General features: G+C 36.3%; 1 protein-coding gene across 1 annotated transcript; it reads left to right on the forward strand.

The window, feature by feature from the left end:
• Positions 1–11,025: 11,025 nt before the first annotated feature.
• On the forward strand, positions 11,026–12,934 carry LOC133824198 (tyrosine decarboxylase-like). Its single transcript, XM_062257069.1, has one exon. It carries the CDS (start codon positions 11,187–11,189, stop codon positions 12,804–12,806), a length of 1,620 nt encoding a protein of 539 aa, XP_062113053.1. The 5' UTR covers positions 11,026–11,186; the 3' UTR covers positions 12,807–12,934.
• The last annotated feature ends 7,803 nt before the right edge of the window (positions 12,935–20,737 follow it).

Here is a 20,737-nt window from a genome sequence, read left to right on the forward strand (position 1 = left end):
ATCAGAAATAGGAATGAATCCTGGGCAGATAGATACTTCAGCTGGCCAGAGTGATCAGGGCCAGAATAATAATAGTAAGGGTCAGAAAAATGACCAGTCACAGATTCCATGACCAGCTTCTGTAAACTGGCAGCAGTTAGTGATTTGCAAGCAACAGTGTTGAGACAGGGAGAAGAGCTTCGTCTCCTGAGACAACAACAAGTGCCTGCAGTGCCCAGTGTATCAGAGGCACCTCTTGTGTCGGTGCCAGCAACAGAGCAGATGCCTGAGGTTGGAAATAATTGGGAGCCTCTTTATGAAAGGTTCAAGAAGCAACAACCTCTAGTATTTGAGGGCAGTGCAGATCCTGCCAAGGCAGAGCAGTGGATGAGTATGATTACCACTATCCTTGATTTCATGAGGATATCTGGTAATGAGAGGGTGGTCTGTGCCACTTATATGTTTCGGGAGGATTCCCGGATTTGGTGGGACGTTATTACTCAGACCAAGAATGTAAATGCCCTGAGTTGTGAGGAGTTTCAAACTCTGTTTAATGAAAAATATTATAATGATGCCATCAGGGTGGCGAAGGCCGAGGAGTTCATTAGGCTACTTCAGGGGAATTTATTAGTCACTGAGTATGCCTTAAAGTTTGATCGTTTGGCAAAGTTTTCCATGGAGCTGGTGCCCACTGATGGGACCAGGAGAGAGATTTTTGTAGGGGCTATAGAATGTCGTCATTCGAATAAGAGGCTTTTGATTTATTTTTGGTTGAGGTAGGTGTTGGAGTATTCCAGCATACTGAGCGGGACACACTGTGTCCTCCAGCCCTAACACGTCCTCGAGGCTCAGGAGTGCCCAACGCCCTCGTCAGCACATCATCAGGGCCATCGGGTGCCCATTTACCCTCAGCTTGGAGTTGCCAGTAATGATCCTGTGAAACAATATTCACAGAATGTTATATATGTATGCTAATAATTTGATATATCAACATTATTAAATATGAGCACTTACAATATTTTTTTGAATCTCAGAGGCCTCTCCAATGAGCTCTCCTTTTGCATTCCGACGACCCATGCTCCATAAGTCTGCCCTATCAAGTTCAGTCAGACTTTTCCCACTTTGTTCCATTAACATCTCTTCAATACGCACATAGCCTCCTCTAGAGAGGTTGTGATTGTATTTATTCAGTGCTCGATAATTTTGCATCTCCTCTCTCTTTCTTTGCCACTCGGGAGTTAATCTTGAGTTCACAAACTTTAACCATTCATCCGGAGTTATGACATTCTCAAATCCAAATGGCAAAGCTGGCGGGAACTCATTTGGGTATTTTTTCAAAGCGTCGTAAATGTGTGCCCTTGTAAGATTAGTCTTCCAATTTCGGAAGTACTTTCCCGCATCCTTCAACATCTGTTGCTTTTGTTTGGGGTCCAAATCATAAGTTTTCTGCAAGTTTGAAAGTAATAAGAAGCATATTATCAAAACAATATATATTTTAAAAACATTAAATGAAATATAATTAATAAAAATATACCTTCATTGTGTCCCATATTTTATTTGTATCCACCACACTAACATCTTTCCAACTGTTAATGTTGATGGACACAGTTGCTCAAACAACTGATCCAAGCTGTGATGAAACATTACTTCTAGATTCACCCACTAGTTGACCATACTCATTGTATTCAACAGGAGTAAGATGTCCTTCACTCCTTTTTTTGGTGTTTCTAGACATCCATGTACGTCCTCTCACAGATTTATTTTCTTGTTCCACTGACTGAGAATGAGGGCGTTGCTCCCCCTCATCAGAACTACCACCAAAAGGATCAGCCTCTATCTGTGAAACATAAATATCATTATTATAACAATTTTGGACACTCATAATCAAAAGATGAAACAAATTGATGAAACCAAAAGATGAAACTAAGAATTTCACATATCATAAACATATGAAACCTATTAAATGGTACCTCAAGACCCATTATCATCAACCCATAATCCTTCACCATTTTCACGGAAACAAATACAATCATCATCAACTTCGTCATTATCTTCTATTGCGGTGAATGTGACAAGTTCTTCTTCGAGAGGTATATCATGTAAATCACCATCTTTAAAGTTCCATTATCTTGTTTGCGTTGGAAGAACAATTGACCATTGGTAATCTGAAGGATTATTCACATAAAATACTTGTTTCGCTTGTGAAGCTAATATAAATCGATCAGATTTGTGCCCAATTCGATTTAGATTAACTAATGTGAAACCAAAATCTTCATATATTATGCCGCTGTCACTTTTCACCCAATCACAAAAGAAAACAGGTACTCGAGTTGTGATATAATCTAACTCCCAAATTTCATTAACTACTCCATAAAAAGTCATATCACATTCAACTGGATTTTTATCTTTTGCACTAGAGACTTGCACAGTTTTAGCAACAAGGCTAACACCACTGTTTTGTGTGTTTCTGTTGTTATCGCGCTCCCTAGTGTTAAATAGAGTACCGTTAATCATGTATGATGAAAACTTGATGACATTAACCGAAGGTCCTCGAGAAATCCACTTAACAATGTCTGAAATCTTATTTGATGTGTTTTGTAATTCTGACACAACCTATCAAATCAACATACCAAAAACAACCAAAAATGTCATCTTGTAATTAAGCACTAATTAATGACAACTTTCAATAACCAACACAATTTACCTTTTGTTCTATCCAACTACTAAAAGTTCGATAATGTTCGTCTTGTAACCATTTTGAGTTCCTTGACTTGGATGGAAATTTGGTCTTTATCCAATTAAAATGTTCCCTTCAATTATAAATATGCTGTTAAACAATTGAATATACAAAATTACACAACTTAAACTTAATGTATTATATGAATATAACTCACTCGATATAAGGTTGAATTTCATTTATATTCTGCAACACAAGACGATGCGCTTCATCTAGAAGATCTCGACTTACTGTGCATACAACGCTACCACGAAGACTCTGAATCTCAACATTTTCAACATCATTTAACCCAATTTTCTGTACACCAGTCATGTATTCAGAACAAAATTCAACTGCCTCTTCTGCAATATAGCATTTGACGATGCATCCTTCCGGCCGACTTCTATTCCTAACATACCCCTTAAGAATCTTCATATATCGCTCAAATGGATACATCCATCTTAAATAAACTGGACCACAATATCTTAGTTCTCTAACCAAGTGAACTGTCAAATGGATCATTATATCAAAAAATGCCGGCGGGAAATATTTCTCCAACTCACACAATACCTCAACAATTTCATCTCTTAACTTAGGTAACTTTAGCGGATCAATCACCTTACAACACAGTGACTTGAAAAACAAGCATAACCTTGTGATTACATCTCGAACTCTCCTAGGAAACATAGATCGAATGGCCACTGGTAGCAAATGTTGCATTAGAATATGACAATCGTGAGATTTCATGCCAGTCAGAATACAACTTTTCATGTTTACCAATGACCTTATATTTGAGGAATATCCGTCTCGAACTTTTATATTAAACAAACATCTGCAAATTTCCATTCTTTCCTCTTTAGTAAGAGTGTAAGCTGCATGAGGTAAATATGTTCGTCTCTTATCTGGTTTTGGAGTTAATTCATCCCTTATACCCATTGCAATCAAGTCTTGTCTAGCCTTAATTCCATCCTTAGTTTTCCCAGGAATATTCAACAAAGTTCCAATCAAACTATCACATACATTTTTCTCTATGTGCATAACATCTAAATTATGACGTATAAGTAAGAAAGGCCAATATTCAAGTTCGAAGAAAACAGATTTCTTTTTATAACACCCATTTGGCTCCTCCACAACCTTGGCCTTGCGACTACGTTTCATCTTTGTAGGTGTACGAACTTTGGGCTTCCCTAACTTGAACACAATTTTAGACATCTTCTCAAGTACTTGGATCCCATTCAATGGCTCAGGAGCCTCCTCAAACTCTTGTTTACCATTGAATGCCTTCTTCCAAGTCCGAAGTTTATGCGTATTAGGCAAGAACTTCCTATGTCCCATATAACATATTTTCCGAGAGTGTTTCAAGTATTCAGAACATGTTTTTTCTTGACAAACGGGGCAAGCTTTATATCCTTTCACACTAAACCCAGATAAATTTCCATAAGCAGAAAAGTCATTAATTGTCCACAATATGACCGCTCTAAGATTAAATTCTTCCTGCCTATACGCATCATAAACCTTAACCCCATCATCCCACAAAGTTTTCAAGTCATCTATAAGAGGAGCTAGATAGACGTCAATATCATTACCAGGTTGTGTTAGGTCCTGATATCAACAAGGTCAAAATCGGAAACTTTCTCTTCATACACAACCATGGGGGTAGATTGTAAATAACAAGCATAACAGGCCAACAACTATACTTACTGCTAAGGGATGCGTGTGGATTAAACCCGTCAGTCGAAAGACCTAAACAAATATTACGAGATTCATTTCCAAAATAAGGCCACTTCAAATCAACTCTCTTCCAAGCAAGGGTGTCAGCTGGATGTCTTAATTTACCATCCTTTATTCTTTCATTAGCATGCCACGACAAACTTTTAGCATGTTCGACATTTCTAAACAATCGGATGAAACGAGGAATTGGCGGAAGGTACCACAAAACTTTGTCAGGTACTCCTTCCTTGACATCGTCACCATTTCTTTTCTTTTGCCATCGTGACTCACCACAGGTAGGACACGATTTTGCGTCTGCAAAACTATTTCGATATAATATGCAATCATTAGAACATGCATGAATTTTTTCGTACTGCATGCCTAATGAGCATAACGTCTTCTTTGCCTCATAAAATGAAATTGGAATTTCATTATCTTCAGGCAATAACTCCTTCAAGAAACCAAATAAATCAGTAATGCTTTTATCACTCCAGCCATGTTTAGCTTTTAGATTGTACAACCTAAGAAGCGCAGGTAATTTTGTAAATCTTGTACAACCAGGGTAAATTGGTTTCTCGGCATCATTAAGGAGTGTCTCAAACTTATTTGGGTCTACTCCTAATCCATAATGTGCATCGTCAATCATTTCATCTAATGGATCCCAGTTCTCCTCCACTATATTCCTCCTCACTCCTTTTGGTCTACTTGGCAGAGTTGGAGCAATCGGAGCTATCTCCCCATGGTAATACCAAATTGTGTAACTCTTGTCGATCCCATTGAAATATAAGTGTTCTTTAATCTTTTTAAGATCCATCTTTTTAACATTTCCACACTTAAGACATGGACAATAAGTAAAATTTGGGTCTTTCACATTTTCCGAACAAAACCTTAAGAACAAATCGACCCCGTTCCTATATTCCGCAGATAACCTATTCGCTGACATCCACTGTTTATCCATATATTCTCCTATGTCTATGGAAAAGAAAAGAAACAACACTAAATAAGCACGTGATAAAGTTGTATGTCTATATAAAACTAATTTTTTTTATTATCCTAGATAAAATCGGGCAGCATTTCCCCTATAATAGTGACCTAACCATCTGCATGTGAATAGCAAAACAAACAATTCAAACAACATACAATAAGTTTCTTCCTTATAAAATGTCTATATAAAACTAATTGTTTATTATCCTAGATAAAATCGGACAGCATTTCCCCTATAATAGTGACCTAACCATCTACATGTGAATAGCAAAACAAACAATTCAAACAGCATACAATAAGTTTCTTCCTTATAGCTCCGCAGCACACAACCAAATTTCTCAGAACCTACTTCACTAAAACACACAAGTTCTCAACCTTCCGTTATTATCGCAGCACACAATTTTAATCTCAGAACCTACTTCACTATGGATGAATATTTAAGATATTCAAACTCCTCTAACATTTGTTTAATAATATTAAAAGTAGAAGTAAGAGAATATATATGTACCTCTTGCAATCAATAATCCAAAAGCTAACAAAATTACTTCACTTAGTAATCAAATTCGCTATTAAATCCACAAACCAATAAAATTAAATTAATCAATAATAAATAAAACATCACTAAATATCTAGCAATATATAACGTATTATTGTAATTTTAGAAACTTACACTACAACAAATTTTATATACAATGACTCCCTACAATGTCTTACACCATTGGTGTAAGACATTAAAACTTATCAGGGGTTTTAAATGTCTAATGGTGTAAGACATTGAAATTTTTTATTAATGACTACAATTGGAAGACATTAAAAATGGTGGAAGACGTTGGAAATAGGATGAGAAGTGGCCAGGGGGACATCCAATGTCTCCCACTGGGAGACGTGGGACACGTGGCACGTCTCCCAGTGGGAGACGTTGGATGTACCCGGACATACATACAACGTCTCCCACTGGGAGACATGCCACGTGTCCCATGTCTCCCAGTGGGAGACGTTGGATGTACCCGGGCATACATCCAACGTCTCCCATTGGGAGACGTGGGACACGTGGCATGTCTCCCAGTGGGAGACGTTGTATGTATGTCTGGGTACATCCAACGTCTCCCACTGGGAGACATGCCACGTGTCCCACGTCTCCCAGTGGGAGACGTTGGATGTCCCCCTGGCCATTTAATGAATTTTGGGTCTTCTTCTTCCTCATAACACCAAACAGAGAGCACAGAGAGCACGAAAGGGGCTGCGATTTTAGGGTTTTCAAGGTTAGTTTTTTGTAATTTTTATGAATTTTAGTTAATTATTTTGATAAAAAAATCATAGGTTTAGCATTAGGATGAGTAATATACATGATTTTGTGTTAGTTTTACATTTTTATGCATTTTTTTCTATACATTGTTAGATTTATTTGTTTTTCCATGGAGGTTTTTTATAGATTTAAGATTTCATAGTTTTTTTTTTAATTTAACCTATCACATTGTATATATTTTATTATAATATATATGTTCATGATTTTTTTTTAATTTTTATCATTATTTATTTCGAAATTTAGATATATTTTTGTATGTATATTTAAATTTTTTTTTTTAAATTCTAACTATTTTGTTATATATATAGTTATTATGTTAAAATAATTTTAAAAATATAAATATATGAAAAAATTTATGTTTTTTTTTATTATTGAGATTTTAGGTTATGAAATTTTTTATTGATTTTTTGTTTAGGTTATAATTAGTGGCTCATTGGAGTTTTTTTTTTATTTGTTTACCCATCATTTACTTATTAGGAATTTAGTGATATTTGTTTAGTAATGTTTAACATATTAATTAATTTAATTTCGTAGGTTGTGATTTTGGTGGTGAGATTTTAGAGAGTACTTTGCATCAAAACTTCTATATCTATCAATCACACATTTGAGGTAATTAAGTTTGTAAAATTACAATAATAAGTTATATATTGCTAGATATTTAGTGATATTTTATTTATTATTTATTAATTTATTTATATTGGTTTGTGGATTTAATAGCGAATTCGATTACTACTTGAAGTAATTTTGCTAGCTTTTGGATTATTAATGGCAAGAGGTAAATATATATTCTCTTACTTCTACTTTTAATATTATTAAACAAATGTTAGAGGAGTTTGAATATCTTAAATATTCATCCATAGTGACGTAGGTTCTGAGATTAAAATTGTGTGCTGCGGTGATAACGGAAGGTTGAGAACTTGTGTGTATTAGTGAAGTAGGTTCTGAGAAATTTGACTATGTGCTGCGGAGCTATAAGGAAGAAACTTATTGTATGTTGTTTGAATTGTTTGTTTTGCTATTCACATGTAGATGGTTAGGTCACTATTATAGGGGAAATGCTGTCCGATTTTATCTAGGATAATAAACAATTAGTTTTATATAGACATTTTATAAGGAAGAAACTTATTGTATGTTGTTTGAATTGTTTGTTTTGCTATTCACATGCAGATGGTTAGGTCACTATTATAGGGGAAATGCTGCCCGATTTTATTTAGGATAATAAACGATTAGTTTTATATAGACATCCAACTTTATCACATGCTTATTTAGTGTCGTTTCTTTTCTTTTTGATAGACATAGGAGAATATATGGATAAACAGTGGATGTCAGCGAATAGGTTATCTGCGGAATATAGGAACGGTGTCGATTTGTTCTTAAGGTTTTGTTCGGAAAATGTGAAAGACCCAAATTTTACTTATTGTCCATGTCTTAAGTGTGGAAATGTTAAAAAGATGGAGCTTAAAAAGATTAAAGAACACTTATATTTCAATGGGATCAACAAGAGTTACACAATTTGGTATTACCATGGGGAGATAGCTAACAAATATTGTATTTCTGGTATATGTCTAACAAATATATTTTTTTCTTTCAATTTAATTGATTATTAAATCAATTTAAATTTAGATTAAAATCATTTCAATTTAAATTAAAATAATTTCAATTTAAATTAATATTATTTCAATTTAATTAATTATTAAATCAAATTAAAATAATATTAATTATAAATTTATTTAATTTACTTTTTTTAAATGTGGGAGACTTTTAATGTCTCCCACTGGGAGAGGTGGGAGACTTCCCACGTCTCCCATTGGGAGAGGTTGAAAGTCAAACATTGACTTTCCACCTCTCCTATTGGGAGACGTGGGAAGTGACTCACCTCTCCCAATGGGAGACGTTGGATGTCTCCTAGGGACTTCTCACGTCTCCCATTGGGAGAGGTGAGTCACTTCCCACGTCTCCCAATGAGAGAGGTGGAAAGTCAACGTTTGACTTTCAACCTCTCCCAATGGGAGACGTGGGAAGTGAGGCACGTCTCCCAATGAGAGACATGAGATATATACCTACAATGACCCTAGCAGCAACGTCTCCCCAATTGGGAGACATTGTAGACTTCCAATGTCTCCCAAATAAAGTCATAAAACCTCTATTTTGTTGTAGTGTTAATTACCTCAAATGTGTGATTGATATAGGAATTTTGATGCAAAATACTCTCTAAAATCTCACCACAAAAATCACAACCTATGAAATTAAATTAATTAATATGTTAAGCATTACTAAACAAATATCACTAAATATCTAATAATAGTAAATGATATTGGTAAACAAATAAAAAAAATCCCAATGTGCCACTAATTATAACCTCAACAAAAAATCAATATAAAATTTCATAACCTAAAAACTTAATAATCAACAAAAACATAAAATTTTTCATATATTTATATTTTATAAATTATTTAATAAATTTATTTTAACATAACTATACATATAACAAAATAGTTACAATTTTAAAAAAAATTCAAATATACAAAAATATATCTAAATTTCGAAATAAAAAATGATAAAAATTTAAAAAAATCATGAACATATATACTCTAATGAAATCTATACAATGTGATAGGTTAAATTAAAAAAAAAAACTAAAAAATCATAAATCCCTAAAAAAACTTCCATGAAAAAACCACAAAATCCTACAATGTATATAAAAAAAATGCATAAAAATGTAAAACTAACACAAAATCATGTATATTACTCATCCTAATGCAAAACCGATGATTTATTTGCAAAATAATTAACTAAAAATCAAGAAAATTAAAAAAAAAAAAAACTTACCTTAGAACACTAAAAACGCAGCCCCAATTCGCCCAATTCTCCTCTCTGGTTTGCTCTCCTCGGGTTCGTGTATATGTGAGGAAGAAGGCTGAATGTAGAGGTTTATAAGAGGGAGACATCCAACGTCTCCCACTGGGAGACGTTGGATGTACCCATGAACACTTCCCCAGCCTATTTCCAACGTCTTCCACCATTTTTAATGTCTTCCAATTGTAACCATTGATATAAACTTTCAATGTCTTACACCATTAGACATTTAAAACCCCTGATAAGTTTTAATGTCTTATACCATTGGTGTAAGACATTGTATGAAGTCATTGTATATCAAATTTGTTATAGTGAAGTGTTCAGATTCTCATTCCCATCTCCAGATTCCTGCATACCAAACGACTCCTTAATGATCCTCCAAGATGATGATGATAACCATCATGAGTACGATAATATGTTTAAAGAGATGTCAAGTGAGCTATACCCTGGTTGTAGAAAATATTCGGCATTGAACTTCGTGGTAAAAATGATGCATTTGCAAGTTATTAATAAGTGTAACAACCATTATTTTGATAATGATTAGTTGATGCAATGTCTGAAGGAACCATCTTACCTAAGTCTGACTACGAGGCTAAAACCAAGTTGCGCAATCTTTAATTAGGATAAAAAAATGAGGATTAAGGAATTGGCTACATTTAAAAAAAAAAAAAAAGTAGCATATCTTTTTATTGACTAGCTCGAAAGTAGTATAACAAATCCTACATGAAAATAGTAAACAAGTGTTGTTAAGTTAACGTATTTGTTTTCTAAAAAAGAAAAACAAAATTCCTTAGACAGTTTAGCCGCCGTTGAAGATGGACTCATAACCTAGCCAGATGAATTACTACCATAGAACACATGTTTTAAATAAAACAGTGCTAATATTAATACGAGATTTTTAGTGGGTAGGTATACGTCCAGCACTAGACTTCTTTCTCTCTCTTCTCCATTTATAAAAGAAAAAGAAAAATCTACGCGTGCTTTTTGACTATGAGGTAGCTATATATGATTGGCTCTTTTAAGTCATATTTTAAGTACCAACAAGCCACCAAATACTAATTAATATGATTGTCTTCCACAGTAAGATACCCAACACGCTAGCTACATCTTATAATTAGTTAATACACTTAATAATTATTAAATTCAAATCTGTGACACCAATATTAATTTATACAAATAACAATATCACACTTTTTATTGTGGTATTGGGAACTACTGTTCCCCTTAACAATTATCTGTATAACTGGGGAAAAAAATTTAAATACATCAGTTTGTAGTCGGCTTTTGGACTATATATAAATATATATATATATGACTAAATCTTTTTCAACACTCACCCAACTTGGTCAAATGTCCACTAGTACATAGTTCACCAACTCTAACCCGAGAAGAGAAGAGAAGTGACCGAAACTTCCTACCATATGCCTTCCTAGCCTGCATATATAAATATACTCAGATCACAATCCATTTCTTGCATCGAAAGAGAGTAGAACACAACTAGTAAATCCAATATTGTTCTCTCTCTCACACCTACATATATACATAACTCATCACTTCGATCACTCTAGCCAACTCCAAAGCAAAACAAAGTTACTGACCTATATATAGTGTATATATATATATACATTCATCGAAATGGGCAGCCTCGGCGACTTTGAGTTCCCCCTAAACAACGCTCTGTCAAACATGGCCGGCGAAGCAAGCACAAATCCGTTGGACCCCGAGGAGTTCCGGCGCCAAGGGCACATGGTAATCGATTTCATAGCCGATTACTACAAAAACATCGAGAAGCACCCAGTTTTGAGCCAAGTCGAACCGGGATATCTCAAAAAGCGGCTCCCCACATCAGCGCCCTACTATCCAGAATCCATTGAGACGATTCTAAGCGACGTCCAGGACCACATCGTTCCGGGCATTACCCACTGGCAGAGCCCCAACTACTTCGCATACTTCCCTTCCAGCGGCAGCATTGCGGGCTTCCTCGGAGAAATGCTCGCCACCGGCTTCAATGTCGTTGGATTCAATTGGATGTCGTCTCCGGCTGCCACGGAGCTTGAGAGCATAGTCATGGACTGGCTGGGCGAGATGTTAAGGCTCCCCAAGTCCTTTCTCTTCTCCGGAAACGGAGGCGGTGTCCTACAAGGAACCACCTGCGAGGCCATCTTGTGTACACTCGTAGCTGCCCGAGACCGAACCCTCAAAATCATTGGAAGCGACAATATTGGAAAGCTCGTCGTTTATTGTTCCGACCAAACACATTGCGCCTTCAAGAAAGCTGCCCAGATTGCCGGCATCCACCCCAACAATTTTCGAGTCATCCCCACCACGTTATCGTCTTCGTTTTCCATGTCCCCTGAGGCCTTAAGAAACACCATAACTGCCGATGTTGAGGCCGGACTCGTCCCCACGTTTTTACTCGCAACTGTCGGGACAACATCCACAACCGCTGTTGACCCACTCGGACCTTTATGTGACGTGGCAAAGGATTACGGAATGTGGGTCCACGTCGACGCCGCTTACGCCGGGAGCATCTGTATTTGCCCAGAATTCCGGCACTTCATCGACGGAGTCGAAGGAGCCAACTCTTTCAGCTTCAACGCCCATAAATGGTTCTTCACCACCTTGGATTGCTGCTGCCTTTGGGTCAAAGACCCCGCAGCATTAACGCAATCACTGTCCACTGATCCGGAGTATCTCAAGAACAAGGCCACTGAGTCTAAGCAAGTAGTCGACTATAAAGACTGGCAGCTCGCTCTCAGCCGACGATTCCGCTCCCTCAAACTATGGCTCGTACTCCGAAGCTATGGAGTCGAGAAACTACGTGGCTTTCTCCGAAAACATGTCAAGATGGCAAAGCTTTTCCAAGGATCTGTACTGGCTGACGACAGGTTTGAGGTTGTCGTTCCCAGGAATTTTGCCACTGTTTGTTTCAGAATATCGCCATCAGCAATAACTAGTGCTACTAAATCTAAAGCCGTGTTGTCCGAGATAACTAATAATTGTCCCCGAAGGAGTAGTATTATTAGTACTCCCAAAAAAATGATATCTGTGAATGAGCTCAACAACAAGCTCATGGACTCTATTAACCGCTCCGGTCGAATCTACATGACCCATTCGGTCGTCGGCGGTATCTTTCTGTTGCGTTTCGCAGTTGGTGCGAGTCTCACAGAGGAATCTCATGTTGTTGAGGCTTGGAAGGTGGTCAAGCAACATGCAGACGCCATTCTCAGTTCACACCAGCTCCATCACCAATAGTCTTTTCAATTAATATCTTCAATTCATTTTGAGAGGGTCAACAATGATGGTTGCCTTGTTTCTCTGTACTATTCTTTCCTATAAATATACATGCTATTCTTTTAAGTACAAATTAATTTAATTGTCTATACGAACGCTTCATTCTTTCATTTAGTTTTCTATATTTTATCATATATACATAGGCTACAACTCAGCCAAAAAAATATATCACTTCCTAGCTTAATTATAGAATTCTAAAGTGTTTCTTTTCCACAATTTAATCTTAAATAATCAATTTAATATTTTAATAATTAAAGATTCCTTCAAAGTCCGTAATTATAAAGTTTTATTTAGCTCAAATTTTTTTGTAATAGTAGGCATTGCTCGATATGTCATCAAAGACTAAGATAATAGAATTACTTGTGTTAATGTAATAGTTAATTAAAAGAGAAATTTGAGTATTTACTAAGAGCACTCCCAATGGATGAGCTAAAATGTCTAATTCTTTATAATATAGAGAAAAAAATAGTTAAATAGTCTTCCAATAGGTGATGTAAACTTATATTTTTTTTACCTAAATGAATAGTATTTCTTTTAGTATATTTTGCTATTGTTTTAATGGTATATTTTCTGTATTGTACTACTAGTTTTTTTGGTGTATTTTGTGACAGATTTTTGGTGTATTTTGTTAACTAAGTTGAATGAATTAATATGGTAGATTTATGGTAAATTTTGTTGCTGATTTTGGTGTAGTTTGCTACTGTTTTGAAATACTTCTATGTACTGGATGAATAACATTTTATGAAATAGTACTATCTAACAATAAATTGTTTGCTCCTTGATTATATGAATACCTATTCTGATAGTTTTATTCTCGCATCTATTATATATATAATTGTTGTGTGTGTCTACTTATATTAAGTTTGAATTATTATATATTTATAATTAAAGAACTTTTTTATAATGTGCATGTCTATATTGAGATGCATTTCTTTGGCGCAATACTAGACAACATTGGCAGTTGAAGTTTTTAGAATAAAAAATATATTTCGCTAACATTGTATACATTTCTTGTTTAATATTTGGTGATGATAGAATTTGATTGTAGTATAAACTATCATGTAATATGATTTTGTAAGCCAAGTAGACTAAACATTGAAATTATATTTTTTAGTAACTAATAAAAAATTATTTTGTTGTATTTTCTTTTGAAATTTTAGAAATATAACATATATAATACATTTTGGACACTCAAATGGATATATTTTTTCTAAATCAAAATGAAAAATGTAGCTGCATTTTATATAAAAAAAAATACTTTTAAGGGCATGCAAAGCGAGTTCTAAAAAATTACTTAAAGGCACTCAACCAGATTTTTTAGGACTCGCGTTCTTTTAGGACTCACACAAGTCCTAAAAAACCTCAGTTTTTAAGGCTCTCAGGACTCGCGCCTCGCGAGTCATAAAAACTTTTTTAGGACTCGCAATGCTAGTTCTAAAATACATTTTTTGTAGTAGTGTATGAAACCAAACCACTTTTCACCCACCATTAGAGATCATTGAACAATACTTTAATAGTAACAAACAACTAACAACTGACCAATTATCTTTCTCTAGCAAACATTAAGCACACAAATTGGTAAAAATTGAGGTTTATGCATGTCCTTATAATAACCAATTTTAAAGAAAGAATTGATAAAAATAACAAAATAAACAAGCATTGCATATGTTTGAGCTTTAAGTAAAAAAAATCTTACCCTGGTTTTGATGGCGTGGAAGCCTCATAGCTATCATGAATGATGCTAGTAGTAGTAGTCGTCCAGACGGAACAAATGATGCTAGAGAATTTAGTGATCCACTTTCTTCTTCGACATATTATAGTAAATTCAAAGCTCAGATGTAGAGAAGACATTGAGGATAATAGTCACTATATATCTATGGGTGGCACATCGGGCGGGGAGATTCATTTAGGAAAGTTTTTCAGAGACAAGGAACATTTAAAGAAGATTGCTGGCTTGTTTGCAATGAAGAAGGGATTCGACTTTATAGTTAAGAAGTCTGGTACTGATGTTTGGTACATTACATGCAAGGATCCTGATTGTGGGTGGAGGTTAAGAGGGAAGAAGAAGCAACTTTCTAACATGTTCGAGGTGACAGCATTTGAAAATGTACACACATGTTCCCTCGATGTTCGAAAAAAATAAATAACCGTCAAGCATCACCTTTGGTAGTTGCCGAACTGATCAAGGATAAATTCTCAATTAACGGTTCAGATTATTTAGCCTCCAAAATAAGAGAAGATATGAAGAATTCTTTCGGGATCGAAATGAGTTATGAGAAGGCTTGGAGATGCAGAGAGAAGGCTTGAAGCTTCATATTCGAAGTTGCCTGGGTACTTGCACATGCTGTAGTTGAACAATCCTGATTCCATTACTGATTTCAAGGTAGACGAGGGTCGCTTTAAGTATTGCTTTTTTTCTCTGGGTGCTTGTAGGCGGGGATTCAAGTTTTTTCGACCTGTTATATGTATTGATGGGTCCTTCTTGAAAACTAGGTATGGTGGCCAAATGTTGTGTGTCGTGGCATTGGATTTAGACAGCCACATATTTCCGATTGCTTTCGCAATAGTTGACAGTGAGAACCACGACTCTTGGACCTATTTCATGAGGAAGTTGAAACAAGCGATTGGTGATGTTGAGAACTTAGCATTCGTATCGGATAGGCATCAAAGCATTGTTCATGCTTTGGAACTTGTCTTCCCTGATGCACCCCACGACGCATGCTACCACCACATTATTATGAACGTGGCTAGCAAGTTCAAGACTGATTGCTTCGCGGATCATATTTACAGTTGTGCATACTCGTATAAGAAGACAGATTTTGAAAGAGAATTTGAGAAGATAAAAGCAATGGATGTTCGAGTTGCACTATATCTTGAGGGCATTGGATTTGAAACATGGGTTCGTGCGTACTTTCCAGGGGATCGTTACAATGTAATGACAAGTAATTGGGCTGAAAGTTTCAACAGCAAAACTAAGGACGCAAGAGCCTTCCCGATCACTGCTTTTGTTGAATTTATCAGGTTTACTATTCAAACATGGTTTGCTACTTGAAAGGAAAACGCTGAAAAGTGTAGCACGACTCTATCACCAGTTATGGAGGGGGACTTGTCATGTCAATTTGAGAAATCTCGGTTCTTAAGCGTTGACAGAGCTGGACCTTATACATTTAATGTCCACCCAGGAGGAACAGTTCAGAGCGGTGGTATAGTTGATTTGGAGGCACGAACATGCAGTTACGGACTATTCCAAATCATGAAGATTCCTTGTCCACATGCATGTGCTACTGCTCAAGAACGAAATATTAGCATGTACGCATTGTGCTCTCAATATTACACAAGAGAGTGTTGGAAGAGCACATATGAGGGGACAATTATGCCAGTTGGTGATGAGGATGATTGGGAATTTCCTGAAGACATTAAGAACATCCAAGTTGGAGTACCGATTGAGAAGAAACCTGTAGGCCGACCAAAGAAGCAAAAGGTCGGACGAATTAGGAAAAATCGATATCCTTCTAATGGAGACAAGGTTGTGATACAACGATGTTGTAGCAAGTGTGGTGGTAAAGGGCACAACAAAGCGTCTTGCAAGTACCGAGGTTAAATTGTTTTGTTTGTATTCTAGTTGACCTATTATGTTTTATTTTTGCTTGAACTAGTAATATTTGTTATGTGTTGGATTTTGCAGGTTTTTTTCTGTTTTTTTCTCCATTATGAAACTCTTAAATATGTAATAATCCAGTGTTGGTCCGATAGTGCATGATGCCGGTACGACAATGCACGATATCGTTTGTTGTATGATTATTTAAATGTATCTTACAATATGGTACGACGTTGCTCGATGTAGTACGATAGTTAATGAACGACATTAGGGTACGATAATGTACGATATTGGTCCGATAGTGGTACGATGGTATGATTTCAGTACAGTTTCGTGAAATTTGTGAGACATGTGAGGGTACGATAGAGTACGATAGTGATTGATGATAGTACGATTGCAAAGATTAAACACATTAAAATGTAGTAATTACAAAAAGAGCAATCAAAAAAATTATACAATTCAAAAAAATTAAGACCGTTCAACATAAGTTTTGGTAGAATAAGTCTACACACCACCTTTGCCTAAAAAATTTCATATTATTGTCAGTTACATTATCAAATGGTAGTTGTAAAAGCTTATGTTCAATATGCTCAATCGCCACTGCATTAGAAAATAAACAATAATTTAATAAAGTTTTGTAATTAAGAAATAATAATTAATATGTGATATTTAATAAAGTTCACCTGGATTTTGTTTGCGATGCAAATTCACGTGGAGTGAGTTTCCAATCGAAGGGTCTGACCTGGCTCTCTGATGCTGTCAACTGAGGCGCGAGTATAACATCATGGTTCTTAAATAAACCGGACTGTTGCAAGACCGACGGGAAAATTGTACACCAGTCAACCATCAAACTGATCAAATCGTTTTCGAAAATTGATCCAATACTGGAGTCAAAGATGTTGAACATCCACCCATTCAGGTCTGCCTCTATAGCTACCCAATGCAATTGGTCTTTCAAGAAAGAGGGAAAAATAAATGAACTCCTTGTTCTTCCAACTCGGTAAGAACTGGACTGCATCACCCCTAACCAGGTCCAATATACTGTCATCCCAACTAAAGCTAGAGTAGTCAGAACCTGGAAAAGCGTCTCACCGAGCCTTCAATGATTCGGGAAAAATTGTAGGCATAATAACACAGTTCTGAGGGTACACGTTAGGATAAAATTGTAGACGTCTCCCCATGAGATGGAATGCTGCATCTAAATGCTACATTAAAGGAAAATTAAGTCAGTAACCACATTATCGTACCAAAATAAATAAATAAAAAACTATCAGACATGAATATAGTAACTATCGTACCCCAATCGTACCATAATCGTACCCCAATCGTACATGAATATAGTAACTAAATAACAACAATAAAACCTTCTATCGTACCCATATCGTGCTAATGTCGTACCATCATCGTACCTTTATGGCAAAAACTACAGTATTATACACCATCGTACCCACTAGCGTCCCACTGTCGTACCATCATCGTACCATTGACAAAGTAAGTTAACAATTTGAAACTAACTATTATTGTACTACCATCGTACCTATATCGTCCCACTACAAATTCTAAAATTACGATGTTAATAGTAACTACTTAACAAATTATATCGTACCCCTATCGTGCTAATGTTGTACCACCATCATACCATTGACAATATAAACATTTTATAATTTGACACTTATAATTATAGTACTACCATCGTACAACAATCGTACCTATATCGTACCACTACATATAGAAACATTTAAATAAATTTTCAACATTCTTTAATTATGAAGTTATAGAAAACTTACAGAGTCAGAAAGTCATGTTCTCGAAGTATGCAGTTTCAGGAACCAAGCAGCATCGCGTGTCCCTGAGAAGCATTCCCTCGGATATTTATTCCCAATGGTGCCAAGCAACCACTTGTGAAAGGTCATAAGTAATTTACCATCAACAACCCTCAATGGATCCACATTCACTGCTGTCTTCGATTTCTTATTCCTTTTCTTCATTGCAGTGTACTCATCGAACCACCTAGGCCTCTTTCTTTCTCTCCTCTTCTTCGGTGCTGGTGGAGCTATGTCTAAGAATTGTACTTCAGAATCTTCAATATCTCCGATTACAGTAATTTTCCTATCCTCTGGTGTGCGAAAAATGTGATCATCTACATCATCAGGTCTGTAATCATTAGGCAGAATGTCTTCATCTATAGGAGACTGAGGGCCTTCTTCAGTGGACTGAGGGTGTGGATCTAGAGCTGGCCTACTAAGATCTTCCATCATTGTCATCAGCTTCTGCAATTGATCCAAGATCTCAGACTGACCTTTAATAAGGGCACTTTGTTGCCCTTCAACCTTTTCCAACCTGGCCAAAATCATAGAGTAGCCTGGTTGCTCAGCTTGGGAGGAGGTGCTGGCATGAGGTGCTGATGGGGGAACCTCAGGTGCCTCAGGTGCTGGAGGTGGTGAAACCTCCTTAAAAATATTTGCTGCTTCTGCTTGCTCAGCTAACTTTTCAGCAAGCTTTTCAGCCTGGCTCTGTAAGGCTTCCTGTGTAGGCTGTCCATCGGCACCCACCTCTAGTTCCTCTAACCCCATGTCCACATACAATGGGGCTTCATTGTCTGTAAGGGTCCTCACATACTGTTCTTCACCAGGTTGGGCACACAGGTAGGGGTATACTGTCAATTGCCACAAAAAACAATGAATATTTAGATTGGAAAGTAAAACAATATAAAAAATTAAGTAATTGTCATCGGTGAACAATGGTAACCTATCGTACCCCAATCGTACCACAATCGTACCATATCGTACCCATATCATGCAATTATCGTACCTCAATTGTACCATATTGTACCCATATCATGCAATTATCGTACCCATATCGTACCCATAACATAACAATATCGTACCCGTATGTGAGAATTACTTGCTAACTATCGTACCATCATCGTACAACATCATACCAATATCGTACCTCTATAACTACATTAATAAAGAATACATATCGTACCCCAATCGGACCATCATCGTACCAAATCGTACCCCTTAGCCAGTTTTCAAACAGTTGACAAAAAACCACAAAATAACCCCACAATCGTACTCAAATCGTACCCTATCGTCTTCCTATCGTGCATAACCCATAGAATTTCATATCTAGAAAAAAATATAGAACATTCAAAATATTTAAAAAGTAAAGTAAAAGCTCACCTTTTTGGCAAACAATTTAATAAGTTGCTCTTTGTTTATCTCTACTTTCTCCTTGCTCTGCCAGTTGATCATTCTTGGAATGCCTTGGCCCAATCTCACAGCATAATCCTGACCTAACTCAATGATGGACTCAAAAGCCCAATACTGCAATGCTGCAGCATACCCATAAATAGAGTACTTGGCCTCCTTCTGAGTCTTTCCTTTCTCAATCTTCTTCTGTAAATGCTTCTTCATTTCTACAAAGTCTTTTTGACAAGTTTGTAACAACTTCTGGTATGATATCTTCCCCCACGGGTACTGGAAAAAGAAGTCAATGTCATCTACCATCTTCAGCATGTCAGTCCAAACCATCAACTTCTCCTCACGACCTTTCAAAACACCCTCTACTAATAAACACAAACCCATCTTGTACACATCATCAACTATTTGACAACTCTCAAAAGTTCTGCACAGTTGCCCTATGCTCACTGGGGAATGACCATTGAAGTACTCAAGAATCAACTGATCCGAAGTGGTCTTCTCTTTAATCTCAGCTTCAGACGGTCCGGCCTCAAAATTTAAACCAGTAACTAAAGCGAACTCCAATTGGCTAAATCTACATCGTTTTTTCCCAATATAAAGCTGGACTTCGTCAGTCTTCTCCCCTCTGAATTTGTGCAACAACAGCTGATGGACTAAGGCACCAGAAAAATTTAATGGTTCCGCCATGAAGAACTGTTTGAAAGGGGATTCCTTTACCCTATCCAATAAACCACACTATATAAATTTTGCTTTAATTTTTGGAAAGTACCAACTGCCGCGCCAAGTGATACGTCCTATAAAATGTTCTTCTACTGGAACTATCAGTTGTGGAGGTCTTAAATTCTGCATAAAACAAATAAATACCCAATTAAATAGAATAACACAAAAAAACATCAAATTTTATATTCTGCAATCTACTATCGAGCAACTATCGGACACTATCGCACCATATCGGACACCACTGAAAAAAAAAACAGAAACTATAACATTATCGTGCACCATCGTACCTCACATCGTACACCATCAGAATATAACAACACAACAATTTGTTCCCAATATCGGGCACACATCGTATCCAATATCGTACC

This window comes from Humulus lupulus, chromosome 3 (assembly GCF_963169125.1).
Source record: "Humulus lupulus chromosome 3, drHumLupu1.1, whole genome shotgun sequence".
Taxonomy (NCBI): Eukaryota; Viridiplantae; Streptophyta; class Magnoliopsida; order Rosales; family Cannabaceae; genus Humulus; species Humulus lupulus.